Source organism: Macaca thibetana, chromosome 16 (assembly GCF_024542745.1).
Source record: "Macaca thibetana thibetana isolate TM-01 chromosome 16, ASM2454274v1, whole genome shotgun sequence".
Classification (NCBI taxonomy): domain Eukaryota; kingdom Metazoa; phylum Chordata; class Mammalia; order Primates; family Cercopithecidae; genus Macaca; species Macaca thibetana.
This window is the reverse complement of record NC_065593.1, coordinates 51,238,458-51,261,876: the sequence shown is the minus strand read 5'-3', so window position 1 is coordinate 51,261,876 and position 23,419 is coordinate 51,238,458. Positions and strand designations below refer to the sequence as shown.

The following is a 23,419-nucleotide window of genomic DNA, read 5'->3' as shown; positions in this document are numbered from 1 at the left end:
AGACCAGCCTGGCCAACATAGCAAAATCTCGTCTCTACTAAAAATACAAAAATTAGACCGGTGTGGTGGTGCGTACCTGTAGTCCCAGCTTCTTGGGAGGCTGAGGCAGGCAAATTGCTTGAACCTAGGAGGTGGAGGTTGCAGTGAGCCAAGATTGTACTACTGCACTCCAGCCTGGGCGACAGAATGAGACTCTGTCTAAAGAAAAGAATCAGGAGGTTTTGCCTGAGAGTTGTGTGGTAGTATTAGACTTGGATTGGTAGTTACCCGTCTTGGATTTGAATGACTTGTTTAGGGAGATGGGAGAAAGTACGAGCGTGGTCTTGTCGACTCTCTCCCCGCTTTCATTCCCCCGGCTACCAGGTTGCCTAAGTACTCTTGCCAGTTCATTGAGATGTGTCTGATGGTAACAGCTGATCACGGGCCAGCCGTCTCAGGAGCCCACAACACCATCATTTGTGCGCGAGCTGGGAAAGACCTGGTCTCCAGCCTCACCTCGGGGCTGCTCACCATCGTAAGTACTGTCATCCTGGGAGGTGAACAGTGGGGACACTGGCCTCATGCTGCTTTGCCACAGCAGGGCCCTAGAAGGAGCCCCTGAGTGTAAAACCCAGTGCTCAGGCCCATTCAGGACACACTGGGTTGGTTTGCCCAGCTGAAGGAAATTCTTAAAGCTCAAGGCAACATTCACTTGTTTCTCCTGCAGGGGGATCGGTTTGGGGGTGCCTTGGATGCAGCAGCCAAGATGTTCAGTAAAGCCTTTGACAGTGGCATTATCCCCATGGAGTTTGTGAACAAGATGAAGAAGGAAGGGAAACTGATCATGGGCATTGGTCACCGAGTGAAGTCGGTGAGTTGTTACTCTCCTAAAAAAGTAGGATAGAGGCCGGGCGCAGTGGCTCACGCCTGTAATCTCAGCACTTTGGGAGGCCAAGGCGAGTGGATCACCTGAGGTCGGGAGTTGGAGACCAGCCTGACCAACATGGAGAAACCCCTTCTCTACCAAAAATACAAAAAAATTAGCCGGGCATGGTGGTGCATGCCTGTAATCCCAGCTACTCAGGAGGCTGAGGTAGGAGAATCGCTTGAACCTGGGAAATGGAGGTTGTGGTGAGCCAAGATCATGCCATTGCACTCCGGCCTGGGCAGCAAGAGTGAAATTCTATCTCAAACAACAACAACAACAACAAAGTGGGATGGATCTGCCGGGTGGGTGGTGATAGGGGGCATTAATTTATTTGGGAGAATACCTAAGCTTTCTTTTTTTTTTTTTTTTTTTTTTTGAGACGGAGTCTCGCTCTGTCGCCCAGGCTGGAGTGCAGTGGCCAGATCTCAGCTCACTGCAAGCTCCGCCTCCCGGGTTCCCGCCATTCTCCTGCCTCAGCCTCCCGAGTAGCTGGGACCACAGGCGCCGCCACCTCGCCCGGCTAATTTTTTGTGTTTTTAGTAGAGACGGGGTTTCGCCGTGTTAGCCAGGATGATCTCGATCTCCTGACCTTGTGATCCGCCCGTCTCGGCCTCCCAAAGTGCTGGGATTACAGGCTTGAGCCACCGCGCCCGGCCAATACCTAAGCTTTCAACTCCCAACATACAAAGCTTTGGATGTGTTGACAGATGCCAAATACAAGACAGCTATTTTTTCCATTTGATAATACAGATTGCCCTTAACAGTTTTTCTGTCGTTCGCTTGCAGTATGGAAATAGCAGCTGAAATGAGATGGAAAATATGGTAACTTTGGTTTCCCAAATGAACCTTATGGGTAAAAGGACCAAGGTCAGGTTGAGGGGACATATTGGTCACTTTAGGCTAGTAACAGACAACTCCAAAAATCTCAGTGGCTTACCACAGCAAAGGTTTATGTCTCATTCACACTATATCCACTGAGGGTTGGCTGTGCCTGTTCTCTGCCATCTGTGCTGGAGGAACAGCCCCTGTCTGGGATGTGCTGGCCTCACGTCAGCAGGATAACAGCAATGGCAGGACCACGTGCAGGCTCTTAAAGCCTTACATGATTCCCCTTCACTCACATTTCATTGGCCCACCACAAGTCAAGTGGTTATTTGTGACATCACTGGGGCAGGAAGAGTGATAGTATCAAGGCATATCCGATTGGGAGAGACCAGTGGGAAAGGACAGTAAATATTTTAAACAGTTGATATAGTCTTAACAGGGCCAGTCATCTGTATGTCCTCATAGTGTGCTGTGGTTAGAAATTGAAGAGCAAGAGATAAGGTCACTGGCAGCTGCTCAGGGCCATATGGGGACAGCTCCTTAGTAGATCCCTTTGCCCTGGGCTCCTTGGCTCTGTAGCTCCAAAAACCTCATGTATTTGGTCACTCCACTGGCCTAGGTGGGGAGTATTAATATGAAGGTCATGCATGTGATTCAGGACACCACCTTCTAGGCAGCCAAACATTTGGCCATCTCAGGTGAGATACCCAGAGGTTGCTTGATGAGCAAGGACCAGCTCAGAACCAAGCAGGGAAGGTGGGTGACTCTGAGGGACATTCCATCTAGGACTTGCTGAACTTTGCTCAGCCAGCCCCAGCTCCTGACCATATAACTCCTTGCCCATCTACAACACAGGGCCTTTCTAAGATAACGCTAGACCTGCACGCCACACTCACTCATTCACTCTTTGAGTTCCTCACTTTCTAGAGGATGTACTGACCCAGCTATCTCTTTGCTGAGGGCGGAAGTTGCTTCGGTATTGGGATTTGGTGTGTCCCTAGATCATCTTCCTCCCCCACCGACAGGTGGTTAATTTCATTCACGGCAGGTCTATAGTCTTTCCTAAAATTTTGGGAATACTTTGCCTCCCACACTCAACACGTGTTTGTTTAGTGTTGAACTCTGTCACAGCTTGAGTAGGCACAGAGCTGGTGGGGGTGTGGCTGGAAGCTGGAACCTAAGACTGAGTTGGAGAGTGGTTAACTTTCAGACCTCTGCTGCTCAACACTGTAGGACCTGGCCAGCTCCCTGAACATCTCAGGGCTTAGTTTCTTCTTTGTAACTTAGAAGTGAGAACCGCCGGGCGAGGTGGCTCACGCCTGTAATCCCCAGCACTTTGGGAGGCTGAGGCGGGCAGATCACAAGGTCAGGAGATCGAGACCATGGTGAAACCCCGTCTCTACTAAAAATACAAAAAATTAGCCGGACGCGGTGGCGGGCATCTGTAGTCCCAGCTACTCGGGAGGCTGAGGCAGGAGAATGGCGTGAACCCGGGAGGCGGAGCTTGCAGTGAGCTGAGATCGCGCCACTGCACTCCAGCCAGGGGGACAGAGCAAGACTCCGTCTCAAAAAAAAAAAAAGTGAGAACCTACCAAGGTTGTTTTGTGTCCCAATTGAGATATGAGAGGACTTCAAAAGCTAGCCCCATGACATTAGCACAATTGGTGCCACATGGAATTGTACACGTGGGTCAGGTTCCTGAATTGCCTCTGGGATATGTCCAGTTCTACCGACCTGTAATACAAGTATGAACAAACACATCCCAGCAGTGTGTGAGTGTTCCTCTGTAACGTTGGGTTCATTTCTAGATAAACAACCCAGACATGCGAGTGCAGATCCTCAAAGATTACGTCAGGCAGCACTTTCCTGCCACTCCTCTGCTCGATTATGCACTGGAAGTAGAGAAGATTACCACCTCGAAGGTAACAAAGGAAAAACTTCCTGGTTCCCTAATGTTACGTTGGACAAATTTATTGGAGGAAATAGGAGCCAGGTTACATTTTGATTATGCAGCTAAAAGCAAACCTAGTTTTCTGGAAATGTTATTTTTGTTTCGTAACTAAATTTAACAGACATGCACTAAATGTCAGCTAGGTGTTGGGTATGTTGCTAGATGCTGGAAATTGAACTGAGTCAGACACAGTGTCAACCAGTGGGGCTGGTAGAAGTTTTTAAATGATGGTCACAATTCGTAGTAATAGTAGTAACAGTGGAAAATTATGAAGAAAAAATGAGAAATAATGATAAATGCTTTGAATGTTTTGCCTTCCCAGAAGCCAAATCTTATCCTGAACGTAGATGGTCTCATCGGAGTCGCATTCGTGGACATGCTTAGAAACTGTGGGTCCTTTACTCGGTGAGCACTGCAGCTGTTTTCTTCGTTACGTTTGTTGATTTTTCTTGTTTCCTCCAAACTATAAAAGTAATGCATACTCAGAATAGAATATGTGAAAAATAAGGAGAGGTATAAAGAAGAAAACAAAAATTGCCTGTAATCCTACCACCTAGAGCACCCCTTTTCTTCTTATTCCTGGGCAGTAGTAGTACTGTCTGGGGAGAAGGGCAGTCACGTGAGCCTTTTAAAACTACAAGTTGATTGTGTGTTGCAGGGAGGAAGCTGATGAATACATTGACATTGGAGCCCTCAATGGCATCTTTGTGCTGGGAAGGAGTATGGGCTTCATTGGTGAGTCCATTCGTTATTGTTTTAAGTGTTTTTTTTTTGTTGTTGTTGTTTAAACCCCCATGGTTCAGCTATACCACTTACCCATGGGGTTGAGTTTCTTTTTTTTTTTTTTTTTTTTTTTTTTCCTTTTTAAAATTCTCTTTGTGGTTCAGTTTCTACAGAAGAAATGTCATATCCTCATAATCATTGTTCTTAATCTTTTGTTTCTTACTTTAACTTTTCCCTTTATCTTTATCATTGTTCCTTTGTTCTTAGAAATGATTGCTAGCCCAGGAAAATAGAATTAATTTTTTTTTTTTTTTTTTTTTTTTTTTTTTTTTTTGAGACCGAGTCTTGCTTTTCGCCCAGGCTGGAGTGCAGTGGTGCGATCTCTGCTCACTGCAACCTCTGCCTCCCAGGTTCAAGCAATTCTCCTGCAGCCTCCCAAGTAGCTGGGACTACAGACGCATGCCTACAGGTGTGTGCCACCACGCCTGGCTAATTTTTTGTATTTTTAGTAGAGACGGGGTTTCACTGTGTTAGCCAGGATGGTCTGGATCTCCCAACCTCGTGATCCGCCTGCCTTGGCCTCCCAAAGTGCTGGAATTACAGGCATGAGCCACCGCGTCCAGCCTATTTTTATTATTTTTTATTTTTTCCCTTTAAAATTTTGTTTTAATTTAAAGGAAAATAGAATCAGATCCAACAGCTCTCTTGTACAAAGTCTGCCTCATCTACCTATGGAATGGATTTGGACTAAGCTTCCCACTGCTTTGTATCTACCTTTTTTTGTGTGTTAGAAAGATTTCCCTTCCTTAGCCTCTCCCTCTCACCAGGCTTATGAAGCTCTAATAAAAAAGATGTGTTTGCTTCATTTTAGGACACTATCTTGATCAGAAGAGGCTGAAGCAGGGGCTGTATCGTCATCCATGGGACGATATTTCATATGTTCTTCCGGAACACATGAGCATGTAACAAAGCCAGGAACCCTACTGCAGTAAACCGAAGACAAGAACTCCCCCCCCAAGGAAAAAGTGTACAGACAGCTGGCAGTGGAGCCTGCTTTATTTAGCAGGGGCCTGGAATGTAAATAGCCACTGGGGTATAGGCACCGAAGACCAACATCCACAAGCTAACACCCCTTCAGCCCACACAAAGAAGCTTCATATTTTTTTTTTATAAGCATAGAAATAAAAACCAAGCCAATACTTGTGACTTTACTCTGCTACCTGCTATATTTATTTCATGGAAGCATCTAAGTACTGTCAGGATGGGGTTCTTCCTCATTGTAGGGCGTTAGGATGTTGCTTTCTTTTTCCATTAGTTAAACATTTTTTTCTCCCTTGGAGGAAGGGAATGAAACATTTAAGGCCTCAAGATACTATACATTTAAAGCACCCCAATGTCTTTTTTTTTTACTTCCCTTTCTTCTTCCTTATATAACATGAAGAACATTGTATTAATCTGATTTTTAAAGATCTTTTTGTATGTTATGTGTTAAGGACTTGTTTGGTATCCCACTGAAATGTTCTGTGTTGCAGACCAGAGTCTGCTTATGTCAGGGGGATGGGACCATTGCATCCTTAGCCATTGTCACAAAATATGTGGAGTAGTAACTTAATATGTAAAGCTGTAACACACATTTAAAATGGAAATGCAAAAAGCTGTGAAATGTCTTGTGTCTTATGTTCTCTGTATTTATGCAGCTGACTTGTCTGTTTGTAACTGAAGTGTGGATCCAGGGACTCCTAACTACTTTTCATCTGTAATCCACAAAGATTCTGGGCAGCTGCCACCTCAGTCTCTTCTCTGTATTATCATAGTCTGGTTTAAATAAACTATATAGTTATCAATGAAGGCATACTGCTGGCTCCTGGCATCCACATCCTTTGATCTGTATTTCTTTGTAACTATACTTTTTTCCAGACAGGGTCTCACTCTGTTGCCCCAGGGCTGAAGTACAGTGTCACCATCACAGCTCACTGCAGCCTCCATCTCCTGGGCTCAAGCAATCCTCCCACGTCAGCCTCCCAAGTAGCTAGGACTACAGGAGCGCACCACCACTCTAGGCTAACTTTTGTATTTTTTGTGGACTCAAGCAATCCATCCTCCTTGGCCTCCCAAAGTGCTGTTACAGGCGTGAGCCACTGTGCCTGGCCTGAACTGTACTGATACTTTCAGTATATGTGGTTTTAAAAGTGCTCATCTACCTTTTCAAAAAATAAAACACTAGCATCAAGAACCTCCAAAGCCCACTTATTTCCTCCCCTAAATCTATACCTCTCCCTGAGTGAATGGTAACCAAAGCGCTACCCAGGTACTTGGGCCAAAAGCTTGGAAACCACCCTTTACCCTCTCCAGTTGCCAAGTCTTGTTGATTGACCCTTCAACTTTCACTCTCATCTGTCCACATCTGGTCGGCTATTTCCCCTTTTGTTGCCTACACTGCATTCTCCACACAGCCACCAGTGATTTTTTTAAAACCTATTGAATTGAGCCACTCCCTTGTCTAAAATCCCCAAGTGACATTTATTTACTTATTTATTTTTATTTTTGAGATGGAGTCTCACTCTGTCGCCAAGCTGGAGTGCAGTGGCACGATCTTGGCTCACTGCAACCTCCGACTCCCAGGTTCAAGCAATTCTCCTGCCTCAGCCTCCCGAGTAGCTGGGATTACAGGCACATGCCACCACACCCAACTAATTTTTTTTTTTGAGACGGAGTCTCGGAGTCTCGCTCTGTAGCCCAGGCTGGAGTGCAGTGGCATGATCTCTGCTCACTGCAAGCTCCGCCTCACGGGTCCATGCCATTCTCCTGCCTCAGCCTCCCGAGTAGCTGGGACTACAGGCGCCCGCCACCTCGCCCAGCTAGTTTTTTTTTTTTTTATTTTTTAGTAGAGACAGGGTTTCACCGTGTTAGCCAGGATGGTCTTGATCTCCTGACCTTGTGATCCACCCGTCTCGGCCTCCCAAAGTGCTGGGATTACAGGCCTGAGCCACCGCGCCCGGCCCCCTAATTTTTGTATTTTTAGTAGAGATGGGGTTTCACCATATTGGTCAGGCTGGTCTCAAACTCCTGACCTCGTGCGTGATCCACCTGCCTCGCGCCTCCCAAAGTGCTGGGATCACAGGTGTGAGCCACCTCGCCCGGTTTAATTTTGAGACAGGATCTCACTCTGTCGCCCAGGCTGGAGTACAGTGGCTCGATCTCTGCTCACTGAAACCTCCGCCTCCAGGGTTCAAGCTATTCTCCCTGCCTCAACCTCCCAAGTAGCTAGGATTACAGGTGCCCACCACCACACCCGGCTAATTTTTGTATTTTTAAGTAGAGACGGGATTTCACCACGTTGGCCAGGCTGGTCTCCAACTGCTGACCTCAAGTGATCCGCCCGCCTCGGCGTCCCAAAGCACCGGGGTTACAGGCGCCCGCCACCGTTCCCAGCTAATTTTCGAATTTTTATTAGAGACGGGATTTTGCCATGTTGTGCAGGCTAGTCTGGAACTCCTGGGCTCAGGCGGTCCGTCCACCTCCGGCTCCCAAAGTGTTGGGATTACAGGCGTCAACCACCGCGCCCGGCCCAAAAGTAGCTTTTAAATTATCTTTTCAACAAGTATATACTGATCATTGGCCATGAACCAAAGCACTACGCAGAACGCTTGGCTTCAGTATCATCTCATTGAATCCTCATTATGAGCTTACAAATTAGGCAATATTCCCGTGTTTAGAAATTAAAATAGGGGGCCGGACGCGGCGGCTCACGCCTGTAATCCCAGCACTTTGGGAGGCCAAGGCGGGCGGATCACGAGGTCAGGAGATCGAGACTATCCTGGCTAACACGGTGAAATCCCATCTCTACTAAAATTACAAAAAATTAGCCGGGCGTGGCGGCGGGCTCCCGTAGTCCCAGCTACTCGGGAGGCTGAGGCAGGAGAATGGCGTGAACGCGGGAGGCGGAGCTTGCAGTGAGCCGAGATGGCGGCACTGCACTCCAGCCTGGGAGACAGAGCGAGACTCCGTCTCCAAATAAGTAAATAAATAAATAAAAGAAAATAAATTAGGGGGCCGGGCGCGGTGGCTCACGCCTGTAATGAGGTCAAGAGATAGAGACCATCCTGACTAACACGGTGAAACCCCGTCTCTATTAAAAACACAAAAAATTAACTGGGTGTGGTGGCGGGCGCCTGTAGTTCCAGCTACTCGGGAGGCTGAGGCACGAGAATCGCTTGAACCCGGGCAGCACGCCACTGCACTCCATCCTGGGCGACAGAGAGAGACTCCGTCTCAAAAACAAACAAACAGGCCGGGCGCGGTGGCTCAAGCCTGTAATCCCAGCACTTTGGGAGGCCGAGGCGGGCGGATCACAAGGTCAGGAGATCGAGACCACAGTGAAACCCCGTCTCTACTAAAAATACAAAAAATTAGCCGGGCGCGGTGGCGGGCGCCTGTAGTCCCAGCTACTCAGGAGGCTGAGGCAGGAGAATGGCGGGAACCCGGGAGGCGGAGCTTGCAGTGAGCCGAGATCGCGCCACTGCACTCCAGCCTGGGCAACAGCGTGAGACTCCGTCTCAAAACAAACAAACAAACAAACAAAACAAAACAAAAAACAAAAAAACGGATAAAAAGTAACTCATTCATCCCTCATCCACCTAGCTGAGGCTAGATCTTATAAAAATCCTGTATTGCCACTCAAGGCTTTAACAACAGGTGATGGTCTAGGTGGCTTTTACTCGACAAAATGACTGCAGAGAGCATGCTACCCACTAAGGAAAGGGAGCCAGCCATCCTCGCACCGACGTCCTCGTAGGGAGGCCTGGGGCGAAGTCATCCCGACTGGGCGACAGTTACAGCCGAACCTCACCAGGGCAGGCAGGGCTGCCGGAGGCAAGGCGGCGCATGCGCGGCCCGCGGGCTACCCGGCTCCGCCCCGCGCGCACTATTTAATCCCAGAATCCCTCTGTGTCGCACCAAACGGCCGCATAGTTCCGAGGCTGCGGAGGCCGGGCGCGGTGGCGTCAAGATGGCGGCTGCGGCAGTGGCGGCGGCGGCGGCGGCGGCCGCGGCTGCATCTCTTCAGGTGCTGGAGATGGAGAGCATGGAGACGGCCGCTGCCGGCTCGGCAGGCCTGGCCGCCGAGGTCCGAGGCAGCGGCACGGTGGACTTCGGGCCTGGGCCAGGGATCTCTGCAATGGAGGCGAGCGGGGGCGATCCGGGCCCAGAAGCCGAGGATTTCGAGTGCAGCTCTCACTGTTCAGAGCTGTCCTGGCGGCAGAACGAGCAGCGACGCCAGGGCCTCTTCTGCGACATTACCCTGTGCTTCGGCGGGGCTGGAGGCCGCGAGTTCCGGGCCCACCGCTCGGTACTGGCTGCCGCCACCGAGTACTTCACGCCCCTGCTCTCGGGCCAGTTTTCCGAGTCCCGCTCGGGACGGGTGGAGATGCGCAAGTGGAGCTCCGAGCCGGGGCCCGAACCCGACACTGTGGAAGCCGTTATCGAGTACATGTACACCGGGCGCATCCGCGTCAGCACGGGCAGCGTGCACGAGGTGCTGGAGTTGGCCGACAGGTAGGCGAGGGGGGTGGGAGCACGGAGGGCGGCGGGCGCGGAGAAGGGGAGATGCTCGCCGGCGGAGGGGAGGGCAGTGCCTGCCACGGCAGCTCGCGAGTCCTGAGTGAACGCATTGGGTTCACACTCGCTGAGCGCCTGCTGGGGGGCAGCCAACCGCGGTGGGCGAGGAGGATGCACCGTCAGGTCGCGCCTCGCGCCCAAGAAGCTCAGATACTAGGTGGTGGGACAAAAGTGATGGAAAGGAAAGTCAGTATGTGGTAAGCGTTGTGCTGACGTTCAAAAGGAGTGAAAGGCTAGGGATTGAATAAAGACCTTTCTGAGGAGGTGACGTTTAGACAGACCTCTGAATGTCAAAAAATAACTGACCGTGCAAAGATGGGGAATGAATATTCCAGACAGCGCAAAGGCCCTCAGACAGGATCCAGTTTGGCTTAGAGAAGAGAATTAAAATACAGTCTAGTGACGCTGGATCTAGTGGATGAAGGGGAGAAGGATGCGTGAGATGCGTTTGAATAAGGAGCTTGAATTTCACTGAGTGTGATAGGAAACTGAGTAAATAAATGATCTGATTTAAATATTTTAATATTATTCTGCCACTGTGGTAAACGGATTGTAGGGAGCAGGAATGCTCCAGAGACTGGTTAGCAGGCAGGTAATACCGTTTATAGAGATGGAGAGGCATTTGTTTTGGCAATTATCATTTTACAGATTCCTTAACAAAAATGCCTGTTGAGCGCCGATTACGCATCAGCTCAGATGCGGGATTCTAAGGTGCTAGGGTTTCAGCAGTGATCAAAACAGACAAAAGTCCTTTTCCTTATCGCACTTACGTTGGTAGATAGACGGTAAATAAGTAAAATGTATAGCCTGTTGGATGATTGTTAAGTGTATGTAGCCTGTTGGATGATTGTTATCACTGATGAAAAATAAAGCATGGAGGGGAGTACATAGAAAGTGCTGGGGGAGAGGAAGTGTTTGTCAAATTGCGTGGATAGAGAATGCCCTATGAAGAAGACGTTTTGCTAAGAACCAAAGGAGATAAGGTAGACTGTGTCACGTAGGGGACACAGGTACAGAGGCTCTGAGGTGGAGCTTGTCTGTATGTTAGAGAACAGCGGGGAGCCAGTGTGGCTGTATCAAAGGGATGCAGGGTGAGAGGAACAGGAGAAGCCTCAGGATGGTAATGGGTATGGATCCAGATCCCATAGGGCCTTGATGGTTTGTGGAAGGACATGAGCTTTTACTCTGATAGAAATGGGAAGGTTTGGGGTAGAGGAATGATGCAGTCTCATTTGATGAATGGTGCTGTGTTGAAAAAAGGATGTGGCGGCCAGGCCCGGTGGCCCATGCCTATAATCTCATCACTTTGAGAGGCTGAGGTGGGTGGATGCTTGAGGTAAGGAGTTCGAGACCAGCCTGGCCAACATGGTGAAACCCCCGTCTCTACTAAACATACAAAAATTAGCCAGGCATGGTGGCGTGCCTGTAATCCTAGCTGTTGGGGAGGCTGAGGCACAATAATCGCTTGAGACTGGGAGGCGGGAGGCCGAGGTTGCAGTAAGCCGAGATTGCGCCACTGCACTTCAGCCTGGCTGACAGAGCGAGACTGTCTCAAAAAAAAGAACAAAGGATGTGGCATTGGGGAGGAGGGGGCACCAAGGGCAGACGCAGGGAGACTAGTGTAGGAGGTTGTGGCAGTGGTGGTGGAGGCTTCGATTAGGAGGGAGAAGTAAAGGTGATGAGAAGTGCTCTGGTTCCAGATATATTTTGAAGGTAGATGAGATGAATTTGCTGATGCATTTGATATGGGGTATAAGGGAAAAGACTGCTACCTTTTTGACCCAAGCAGTGGGAAGGATGGAATTATAAAGATGTGGAAGATTGCAGAAGAGCAGGTTTGGGAGTAAGAGCAGGAGTTTTTGGATTTGGTTAAGGAGATCCCTGGGAAGCCCCTGGGAGCTAGAGATACAAATTGGGGGAAATTAGCATATAAATGGTAGCTAAAGCCCTGGGACTGAATGGTATTACTTAGGGAGTATAAGTAGAAAAGGGGTAGCGGGGAGAGGGTAGGCAAGACAGAGCCCCGGGGTTCTCTAGAATGTAAAATAGCTGGCTGGGCGAGGTGGCTCACGCCTGTAATCCCAGCACTTTGATAGGCCAAGGCAAATGGATCACTTGAGGTCAGGAGTTCGAGACCAGCCTGGCCAACATGATGAAACCCCATCTCTACTAAAAATACAGAAGTTAGACCGGGCGTGGTGACTTACACCTGTAATCCCAGCACTTTGGGAGGCTGAGGCAGGCGGATCACGAGGTCAGAAGATCGAGACCATCCTGGGTAACATGGTGAAACCCCGACTCTACTAAAAAAAAAAAAAGAAAAATTAGCCGGGCGTGGTGGCGGGCGTCTATAGTCCCAGCTACTCAGGAGGCTGAGGCAGGAGAATGGTGGGAACCCAGGAGGTGGAGATTGCAGTGAGCCGAGATCATGCCACTGCACTCCAGCCTGGGCGACAGAGCGAGACTCCGTCTCAAAAAAATACAAAAATTAGCAGGGTGTGGTGGCAGGTGCCTGTGATCCCAACTACTCGGGAGGCTGAGGCAGGAGAATTGCTTGAACCCAGGAGGTGGAGGTTGCAGTGAGCTGAGATCGCCCCACTGCACCCCAGCCTGGGCGACAGAGTGAGACTTGGTCTCAAAAAAAAAAAAAAAAAAAAATAGAATCTTAAAGAGGAGATTGATCTCATGGAAACATAGAAAGGAAGAATATCGGCCGGGCGCGGTGGCTCAAGCCTGTAATCCCAGCACTTTGGGAGGCCGAGACGGGCGGATCACAAGGTCAGGAGATCGAGACCATCCTGGCTAACACGGTGAAACCCCGTCTCTACTAAAAACACAAAAAATTAGCCAGGCGAGGTGGCGGCGCCTGTGGTCCCAGCTACTCGGGATGCTGAGGCAGGAGAATGGCATGAACCCGGGAGGCGGAGCTTGCAGTGAGCTGACATCTGGCCACTGCACTCCAGCCTGGGCGACAGAGCGAGACTCCGTCTCAAAAAAAAAAAAAAAAAAAAGGAAGAATATCAAGGAGGGAGCAGCCAATCATGTCAACTCTGTCAACCCATAAGTGATGGTTGCAGGTCAGAGATGCCATTGACAAGAGCTAGTTAAGCCTTGCTTTATAAAGAGGATCAGAAAAATGGTACACATATGTAAATGTTTTGGGGGACAATCCCACCAAGATAAGAGATACTAGAGCATGTCTGTGTGCTGCTGAAAATAATTCAGTAGAAGATGAGTAATTGGTGTTACAGGAGCAGGGGAAAATAATTGCAGGAGTAGAGTCCTTGCAACCAAGAAGGGAACTGTAGGGGTTGAAAAGGGGTGATCCCTTTCCTCCCCTTCATAAAGGGGTCACAGCTGACATTCTTTTTTTTTTTTTTTTTTTTTTTTTTTTTTTTTTTGGAGACAGAGTCTCTTTGTTTCCCAGGCTGTAGTGCAATGGTGCAATCTCGGCTCACTGCAACCTCTGCCTCCTGGGTTCAAGCGATTCTCCTGCCTCAGCCTCCCAAGTAGCTGGGATTACAGGCATCTGCCACCACGCCCAGCTAATTTTGTATTTTCAGTAGAGATGGGGTTTCACTGTGTTGGCCAGGCTGGTCTCAAACTCCTGACCTCGTGATCTGCTCGCCTTGGCATCCCAAAGTGTTGGGATTACAGGCGTGAGCCACCGCGCCCGGCCACAGCTGACATTCTTATAATAAAAGACAGGTTATATAGGGCAGAGAAAACCATAGCAGATTATTACAGGCACATTTGTGCTCGAGAGTCATACAAAATATGAAAACTCTAAGGGTGACTGAAGTTTTTATACTATTCTGTGGTTATAGAAAGAATAGGGGTTTGGAATGCATCAAGACAGGTTATGGGAGAGCCAGAAGAGGAAAGCTTGGCAAGCACAGGCTGTCCTGTTATGCCAGTGAAACCTCACGGGCAGCAGCTGTCAGAAAAAATGGATGTAGCCTGTGGGAAAAGTTTCTGTCAGATCTTTTAAAGTGTCAGACCTTCGCCTCCTTAGTTTTTCCTGAGTGCATCTTTCCTCGATCTGAGTGAGGGGGGGCCTCAGAGAAAGCCTATTTGCATCCCTGTTTTCCTTGCTGTTTACCTCATTAATGTAGATTTTCTCTGCAGATGCAAATCTCCCCCACAAAAGACAGCTCTTCAAAGCTATTCCTGTGGTTTCGGCCCCTCGGAATATGTCAAATAAGTATATTTTGGGGTGAAATATTCTGGTTATTCTTCAGTGTAGAATCCATATTAAAATTGGAGCGGTTGGACTGCAAAGTTTAGGGTACAACTGCTGGTGGATTGGGTGGTGGGAAGATGAAGTTCCTGCTTGATTGTCTGTTTTCTCAAGAGGCTGGGTCATCAATGAGAAGGTGGAGTGGGATGGGCATAGCTCTGAGGGAGAGAGGTTTGTTGCATGAAAATGGGTAGAAAAGGGTCATTGCACTTACTCAAAGCTATGTTTGATTCTGTCATATCATCTTGAGTTTGTCAGATTTGCCCCTGCTCTATTAGGGAGTTAGAGGAGAGGAGAGGATACTCCAGGCATTTTTACTAAAAACTCTTTAACTTCTCTCCATCTATCAGCAGCTAAGCCAATAACTTTTGTCAGGCACTGTTCAAAGTGCTCTGCAACCATCACATTTAATCTTCCCATCAACTCTGAGGCAGGACCCTCCCCCACCCACCAACCCCTAAATACATATGTCTGTTGGTGATCATGCCTGCCTCACTGGACACTTGTGAGGATCAGAAACATAATAATAGGATGTGCACGATGCCCCTCACATGACAGATGCCTAGTGTATGACAGCTATTTTCTTTTTTTTTTTTTTTTTTTTTTTTTTTTTTTTGAGACGGAGTCTTGCTCTGTCGCCCAGGCTGGAGTGCAGTGGCCGGATCTCAGCTCACTGCAAGCTCCGCCTCCCAGGTTTACGCCATTCTCCTGCCTCAGCCTCCCGAGTAGCTGGGACTACAGGCACCCGCCACCTCGCCTGGCTAGTTTTTTGTATTTTTTAGTAGAGACGGGGTTTCACCGTGTTAGCCAGGATGGTCTCGATCTCCTGACCTCGTGATCCGCCCGTCTCGGCCTCCCAAAGTGCTGGGATTACAGGCTTGAGCCACCGCGCCCGGCCGACAGCTATTTTCATAGAGCATTTTTTCGAGACACCCACAGGAATTTGTCTCCGAATTACGTGGAGTGCCTGCTAAAACTAGGAGCCCAGGGCAGCCTGGGAATCAGGTGACACTGGCACCCAGACATGTCTGGGAGCCACTATATCCCTTACCACTCTACTTTGTCTTTGCTTTATCTCTAAAATGATATGTTCTCTTAAAAGAGTAGAGGGAGCCTGCCTTATTCATTTTCATATCATAGTTAAGACAGTTACTAAGCACAGTCACTAATAATAAATGGTTACTGAATTGGGAGAGGCCTGAACCAATGAAGTGATTCTTGTTTAAGGTTCTTCTCCGTTCTGGGGACTTAGTCTTTTTAGAGCAGTGGTCTCAAATAGGGTATCCTCAGACTGATTGCTGCCAGATTTATGAATCTGTCTGAAACGATTGCGTTTTTTTTTTTTTTTAATTAAACTTTAAATGGATTTAGGTGAGCAGACAATATTTAGTCAACTACATCCAAATCACTTTCCTTTGTTTTTTAACCTACACGTTTTGTTTTGTTTGGAGCCGAGTCTTACTGTGTCACCCAGGATGGAGTGCAGTGTGGCATGATCTCAGCTCACTGCACCTGCCCCCAGGTTCAGGCAATTCTCGTGCCTCAGGCTCCTGAGTAGCTGGGATAACAGACGCACACCACCACGTCCAGCTAATTTTTGTTTGTTTTTTGTTTTGAGATAGCGTCTCATTCTGTCGCTGGAGTGCAGTGGCGTGAGCTCGGCTTACTGCAATCTCCACCTCCTGAGTTCAAGCGATTCTCCTGCCTCAGCCTCCCTAGTAGCCAGGATTATAGGCACCTGCTGCCACACCCAGCTAATTTTTTGTATTTTTAGTAGAGACGGGGTTTCATCATGTTGGCCAGGCTGGTCTCGAACTCCTGACCTCAGGTGATCCACCCACCTCGGCCTCCCAAAGTGCTGGGATTACAGGCGTGAGCCACCACGCCTGGCCTACTTTTTGTAGTTTTAGTAGAGACAAGGTTTCACCATGTTAGCCAGGCTGGTCTCAAACTCCTGACCTCAAATGATCCTCCTGCCTCAGTCTCCCAAAGTGTTGGGATTACAGGCCTGAGCCACTGCACCCGGCCTGAACCACTGCGCCCAACCCTACACATGTTTTTTTGTTGTGTTTTTGTTTTGTTTTCTGCTTCTTCACGTGTTTGAGTTTGCTTTGTATCCTTGCTTTGATGAGAACCCAGTTCAGGACAAATCTCAGTACCCCATTCCCTCTGGCTGCCCAAAGAAAAAGCTCTGGTGATGAGATTAAAAACTGTCTCCGACACAGGGAGTATATATTCAGGGCAACTTGAATCTATGATCCTGGAGAAAATTTTTTTTTTTTTTTTTTTTTTTTTGAGACGGAGTCTCGCTCTGTCGCCCAGGCTGGAGTGCAGTGGCCGGATCTTGGCTCACTGCAAGCTCCGCCTCCCGGGTTTACGCCATTCTCCTGCCTCAGCCTCCCGTGTAGCTGGGACTACAGGCGCCCGCTACCTTGCCCGGCTAGTTTTTTGTATTTTTTAGTAGAGACGGGGTTTCACTGTGTTAGCCAGGATGGTCTTGATCTCCTGACCTCGTGATCCGCCCGTCTCGGCCTCCCAAAGTGCTGGGATTACAGGCTTGAGCCACCGCGCCCGGCCGAAAATTTTTAAAATAAAATAAAACCTCTAGCAGAAAGCCTAGATCTGAGTAAGGGGTGGGGGGGCCTTCCTTCTGATATCTGACCGAACAGACCCCCTGAGAAGTTCCTGCCTGGCTGTTTCTTTATACCATAAAGTCCCTTGACTGAGACCCTGTTTCATTTAAGAAGAGGCTGGTGGGCTGGGCCTGGTGGCTCACACGTGTAATCTCAGCACTAAAGTAGGCAGATTGCTTGAGCTCAGGAGTTTGAGACCAGTCTGGCTAACATGGCAAAACCTTGTCTCTACAAAAAAAATACACCAAAAAAAATTATCTGGGTGGCCAGGCACGATGACCCACGCCTGTAATCCCAGCACTTTGGAGGCCCAGATGGGTGGATCACCTTAGGTCAAGAGTTCGAGACCAGCCTGGTCAACATGATGAAACCCTGTCTTTAAAAATACAAAAAATTAGCTGGGCATGGTGACAGGTGCCTATAATCCTAGCTACTAGGGAGACTGAGGCAGGAGAATTGCTTGAACCCAGGAGGCAGAGGTTGCAGTGAGCCAAGATTGCGCCATTGCACTTCAGCCTGGGAAGTAAGAGCGAAACTCCATCTCGGGGGGGGAAAATATATATATATATATATATATCTGGGCGTGGTGGCGTGTTCCTGTAGTACCAGCAACTTGGGAAGTTAAGGTGGGAGAATCACTTGAGCCCAGGAGGTCGAGGCTGCAGTGAGCCATGATTGCACCACTGCACTCCAGCCTGGGTAACGGTGAGAATCTGATCTGTCTCAAAAAAAAAAAAAAGAGAGAGAGAGAGGCTGGTGACTAGTAAGGAATTAGGGAAGGATGGCAAAGACAAATTTGGATAGGGATTTGCCTTTGCCAAGGACAAATTAAAGTGAAAATAAAGTGTGTGGCTGGGCGTGGTGGCTCAGGCCTGTAACCCCAGCACTTTGGGAGGGCGAGGCAGGTGGATCACCTGAGGTAAGGAGTTTGAGACCAGCCTGGCAAACATGGTGAAACCCCGTTTCTACTGAAAATACAAGAAGTTAGCCAAACATGGTGGCATGCGCCTGTAATCCTAGCTACTCGGGAGATTGAGGCAGGAGTATCGCTTGAACCCAGGAGGCAGAGGTTGCAGGGAGCCAAGATCGTGCCATTGCACTCCAGTTTGGGCAACAAGAGCGAAACTCTGTCTCAAAAAAAAAAAGAAAAAACCTCCAGCCAGACACAGTGGCATGTGCCTGTAGTCCCTGCTACTGTGGAAGCTGAGGCAGAAGGATTGCTTGAGCCCAGGAGTTTGGGACTGTAGCGCACTGTGATCACACCTGTGAAAAGCCACTGCAGCATAGTGAAACCCTGTCTCTTAAAATAAAAACTCTTATTTTGTGTTTTTATATATGTCTATGTGTGTGTATATGTATGTGTTTCACATATATGATATGTAATTATATAAACTATATAATATAAATAATACTTTATATTTTATATATAAATAAGATTTTTATATATGCTTTTATTTATTTTTTTTTTTTGAGACAGAATCTCGCTGTGTTGCCTAGGCTGGAGTACAGTGGCGCGATCTCGGCTCACTGCAACTGCTGCCTCCCGAGTTCAAGCTATTCTCCTGCCTCATCCTCTGGAGTTGCTGGGATTACAGTCGCCTGCCACCATGCCTAGCTAATTTTTTTGTATTTTTAGTAGAGACGAGGTTTCACCCGTTGGCCAGGCTGGTTTCGAACTCCTGACCTCATGATCCGCCTGCCTTGGCCTCCCAAAGTGCTGGGGTTACAGGCCTGAGCCACCACGCCCAGCCACACACTTTATTTTCACTTTAATTTGTCCTTGGCAAAGGCAAATCCCTATCCACCTGAGATTACAGGTGTGAACCACTGCACTTGGCCTATATATGCTTTTTTTTAAGAGACAGTCTTCTTGTGTTGGCCAGACTGGAGTGCAGTGGCTATTCACAGGCACGATTATAGCTTACTGCAGCCTTGAACTGCTGCCCTCAGCCAATCCTCTTGCCTAAGCCTCTTGAGTAGCTGAGACTATAGGCATGCATCTCCATGCCCAGCTCTATATGTGCTTTTTTTGTTGTTTTTTTTGTTTGTTTTTTTGTTGTTTTTTTTTTGAGACAGAGTCTTGCTCTGTCACCCAACCTGGAGTGCAGTGGCGCAATCTCAGCCCCCTACAACCTCTGCCTCCCAGATTCAAGTGATTCTCCTGCCTCAGCCTCCCAAGTAGCTGGGATTACAGGTGCTCCCCACCATGCCCAGCTAATTTTTGTATTTTTATTAGAGACAGGGTTTCACCCTGTTGTTGGCCAGCCTGGTCTCAAACTCCTGACCTCAAGTGATCTGCCTGCCTCAGTCTCCCAAAGTCCTGGGATTACAGGTGTGAGCCACTGCGCCCGGCCATGTGCCTTTTTTTAAGAGACTTGGTTTTGCCATGTTTCCCAGGCTGGTCTTGAACTCCTGGTTCAAGCGATCCTCAACTTCCCAAAATGCTGGGATTATAGGTGTGAGCCCCTGCGCCTAGCCTATATGTGCTTTTATTTTTTTTTTATTTTTTTTTTTTTTTTGAGACGGAGTCTCGCTCTGTCGCCGGGCTGGAGTACAGTGGCCGGACCTCAGCTCACTGCAAGCTCCGCCTCCCGGGTTCCCGCCATTCTCCTGCCTCAGCCTCCCGAGTAGCTGGGACCACAGGCGCCCGCCACCTCGCCTGGCTAGTTTTTTGTATTTTTTTAGTAGAGACGGGGTTTCACCGTATTAGCCAGGATGGTCTCGATCTCCTGACCTCGTGATCCGCCTGTCTCGGCCTCCCAAAGTGCTGGGATTACAGGCTTGAGCCACCGCGCCCGGCCTTGTGCTTTTAAACATACTTTTCCAGCACAATATTTTCTAATTTGGTGGTGGGTTTTTTTTTTTTTTTTTTTTTTTCCAGATTTTGTGTATAAAGTGAGATTAACTATTTCAATATGTATAATTTAGATGCTCTCAAAATGTGACCATACGCTGGGTGTGGTGGCTGACACCTGTAATCCCAAACACTTTGGGAAGCAGAGGCAGGAGGATTGCTTAAAGCAAGGAGTTCAAGACCAGTGTAGACAATATAGGGAGACCTCGTCTCTACAAAAAAATTATATATACATATATATAATTTTTTTTTTTTTAATGTAGGCCATGGCCAGGCACAGTGGCTCACACCTGTAATCCCAGCACTTTGGGAGGCCAAGGCAGGCAAATCACTTTGAGGTCAGGAGTTCAAGACCAGCATGGCCAATATGGTGAAACCCTGTCCCTACTAAAAATACAAAAATTAGCTGGACGTGGTGGCACACCCCAGCAACTCAGGAAGCTGAGGCAGGAGAATTGCTGGAACCTAGGAGGTAAAGGTTGCAGTGAGCCGAGATCACACCACTGCACTCCAGCCTGGGTGGCAGAGTGAGACCCTGTCTGAAAAAACAAAAAAGTAACCACATAAAATATGCACATTTGAAAAATTAATCTTTTCTCTTTTTCTTGATTTTAGGTTCCTACTCATTCGTTTAAAAGAATTTTGTGGAGAATTTCTCAAGAAAAAACTTCATCTCTCAAATTGTGTGGCAATTCATAGCTTAGCCCACATGTACACCCTGAGCCAACTTGCTTTGAAGGCTGCTGATATGATACGGAGAAATTTCCACAAAGTGATTCAGGATGAAGAATTTTATACGTTACCTTTCCATCTCATTAGGGACTGGCTTTCAGATTTGGAAATTACAGTTGATTCTGAAGAGGTTCTCTTTGAAACCGTTTTGAAATGGGTTCAGAGAAATGCTGAAGAGAGAGAGAGATACTTTGAAGAACTTTTTAAATTGCTCAGGTTGTCCCAGATGAAACCTACCTACCTTACTCGACATGTCAAACCAGAGAGGCTGGTAGCCAATAATGAAGTTTGTGTCAAGTTGGTGGCTGACGCAGTGGAGAGACATGCTCTGAGAGCTGAGAATATACAATCGGGCACATGCCAGCACCCCACTTCTCATGTCTCACTATTGCCTCGTTATGGGCAAAACATGGATGTGATCATGGTTATTGGAGGTGTGTCAGAAGGAGGGGACTATTTAAGTGAATGTGTGGGGTATTTTGTTGATGAGGACAGATGGGTAAACCTGCCACATATTCATAATCACCTCGATGGACATGCTGTTGCAGTAACAGAATCCTACGTGTATGTTGCTGGATCAATGGAGCCAGGGTTTGCTAAAACTGTTGAAAGGTATAACCCAAATTTGAATACTTGGGAACATGTTTGTAGTCTGATGACAAGAAAGCATTCTTTTGGACTAACAGAAGTCAAAGGGAAGCTCTATAGCATTGGAGGACATGGCAACTTTAGTCCTGGTTTTAAAGATGTGACTGTTTATAATCCTGAGCTTGATAAATGGCACAACTTGGAATCGGCACCAAAGATTCTTCGAGATGTCAAAGCACTAGCCATTGAAGACCGGTTTGTATACATTGCCGCCCGCACTCCTGTAGACCGGGACACTGAAGATGGATTAAAGGCTGTAATTACTTGCTATGATACAGAGACTCGACAGTGGCAAGATGTGGAATCTTTGCCCCTTATTGACAATTACTGCTTTTTCCAAATGTCTGTGGTCAATTCAAACTTTTATCAGACAGCATCATGTTGTCCCAAGAGTTATTGTTTAGAAAACGAAGAAGCAGTAAGAAAAATTGCCAGCCAAGTGTCTGATGAGATCCTTGAAAGCTTGCCTCCAGAAGTTCTAAGCATTGAAGGAGCAGCCATTTGCTATTACAAAGATGATGTCTTCATTATAGGAGGCTGGAAAAACAGTGATGATATTGATAAACAGTATCGGAAAGAAGCCTACCGATACTGTGCTGAGAGGAAGAGGTGGATGCTTCTTCCTCCTATGCCACAACCTCGTTGTAGAGCCACTGCTTGTCACGTGAGGATCCCATACCGGTACTTGCATGGCACACAGAGATATCCTATGCCTCAAAACCTGATGTGGCAGAAGGACCGCATCAGACAGATGCAAGAGATACATCGTCACGCCCTGAACATGCGGCGAGTGCCAAGCTCTCAGATAGAATGCTAGGTTCTCTCAAGCGTGCCAATTAAAACTGTTATACCCGTTTCGTGAAGCTGAAGATATCCAGGCTGTTACTTGAAAAAGTATGTCGATAACTTATTTTCTACGTGAACTGATTATTGCCCCATATAAAGGAAGTAGAGTTAAAAACTAAAGAATGGGAGACTCAGTTCAATACATGGTCATTTTGTTAGCTTGCAATTTTTGTCTTTGGTTTGTTTGTTTGTGCTAGCTAAGTAAGATCTTACTAAGGACAAGTGGGAAAATCAGGTGTAGTTGCTTAGCTGTTTTCCTGCCAATTGAGTTAAACTCCTTTGTCTTGGGGACTTATGTTTTGAACATGCTTTAAGCACCAATTTTATTTGCACATTTACTTTGATATTCTTTTTGATTTTTTATGAAATGATTGGTTTTGGCAAGATCTGACTTCTGCATTGAGCCCTCATCTGCAGGAGGCATGTGCAATAGTGAGACTGAAATTTGGATGAAAACACTCAATATTTCAGCAAGATAATTTGAGAATGTTTGCATTGATATTTTCTTATGTTTATCTAGAAGTGCCACTTTCATTCCTAGAAGATGTGACTGATGAGAAATTTTTGATTGGCTCATGCATTTTTTGGATATTTTTCATTAGCAACTGTTTATAGACTAAGCCTTCAATCTGAGCTGAGGGTAGATGGCAAAAGTATAGATCTTTAGCTAATTGACTAAATACAGAGCAAGTTACATGTGTGAATTTTGTTTTCTCTAAGAAGAAAAGTATTCGTGTAGACTGAGAAATTAAAGGCATTTAAAATTTTAAACATTTTTTTCAGGAGTTGCAGGATTACTTGAGGATATGTTAATGAGTGTAAATAATGCCTATGACAATCGACACTCAATGCCTTCCATTTTAATTTTTGCTCTAATGCATATTATATAGAATCATTATTCCTTTGGTTTTTTTTGGTTTTTTTTTTTGTTTTTTTTTGAGACAGAGGCTTGCTCTTGTTGCCCAGGCTGGAGTGCAGTGGTGCAATCTCGGCTCACTGCAACCTCTGCCTGCCGGGTTCCAGTGATTCTCTTGCCTCAGCATCCCGAGTAGCTGGGATTACAAGTACCCACCACCACGCCCGGCTAATTTTTGTACTTTTAGTAGAGACGGGGTTTCACCATGTTGGTCAGGCTGGTCTTGAACTCCTGACCTCAGGTGATCCGCCCACCTCAGCCTCCCAAAGTGCTGGGATTACAGGCGTGAGCCACCGCGCCCAACCCATTATTCCTTTGTACAAGAAACTTTTTTTTTCCCCAAAATGGGAAGTCATAATTTAAGGAAATGTTGCTAAAGATAAGCCTTATTATTTCTGATTGTTATGTTTTATCCAGTTGCCCTACACTTTTAAACTTTGCCTGAGCCTAGGATACCAAATTTGGGTACGTAATTTTGGCTTTTAAAGGTTTATGGGCTGGGCACGGTGGCTCATGACTGTAATCCCA

The 23,419-nt window shown here is 47.3% G+C and overlaps 4 protein-coding genes across 9 annotated transcripts in view; 3 read left to right on the top strand and 1 right to left on the bottom strand.

The window, feature by feature from the left end:
• The window catches only part of ACLY (ATP citrate lyase), a 62,931-nt gene extending 56,671 nt beyond the window's left edge, over positions 1–6,260 (top strand). For all 6 annotated transcript variants that reach the window (XM_050762564.1, XM_050762563.1, XM_050762561.1 and 3 more), the window contains 6 exons: positions 364–514; positions 707–850; positions 3,541–3,654; positions 4,006–4,088; positions 4,342–4,418; positions 5,278–6,260. In XM_050762564.1, coding sequence (XP_050618521.1) covers positions 364–514; positions 707–850; positions 3,541–3,654; positions 4,006–4,088; positions 4,342–4,418; positions 5,278–5,372 — 664 coding nt within the window. In that variant the 3' untranslated portion in view covers positions 5,373–6,260. The remainder of the gene's footprint in view (positions 1–363; positions 515–706; positions 851–3,540; positions 3,655–4,005; positions 4,089–4,341; positions 4,419–5,277) is intronic.
• The window catches only part of CNP (2',3'-cyclic nucleotide 3' phosphodiesterase), a 736,460-nt gene that overhangs the window by 107,957 nt on the left and 605,084 nt on the right, over positions 1–23,419 (bottom strand). The gene's annotated exons all lie outside the window — the stretch shown is intronic.
• NT5C3B (5'-nucleotidase, cytosolic IIIB) overlaps positions 2,887–23,419 on the top strand; it is a 51,759-nt gene continuing 31,226 nt past the window's right edge. Inside the window, exon 1 of the mRNA XM_050762846.1 lies at positions 2,887–2,890. The gene's annotated coding sequence lies outside the window, so the exon portion shown is untranslated. The remainder of the gene's footprint in view (positions 2,891–23,419) is intronic.
• On the top strand, positions 9,283–22,141 carry KLHL11 (kelch like family member 11). The gene is made up of 2 exons (XM_050762639.1): positions 9,283–9,959; positions 20,365–22,141. The coding sequence occupies exons 1-2, from the start codon at positions 9,415–9,417 to the stop codon at positions 21,944–21,946; spliced, it is 2,127 nt and encodes a 708-aa protein (XP_050618596.1). The 5' UTR covers positions 9,283–9,414; the 3' UTR covers positions 21,947–22,141.

Coding starts and splice junctions, on each gene's coding strand:
- KLHL11 (XM_050762639.1), top strand. CDS start 9,415: ATGGCGGCTGCGGCAGTGGCGGCGGCGGCGGCGGCGGCCGCGGCTGCA. Junction 9,960..20,364: donor GTGCTGGAGTTGGCCGACAG/GTAGGCGAGGGG, acceptor TCTTGATTTTAG/GTTCCTACTCATTCGTTTAA.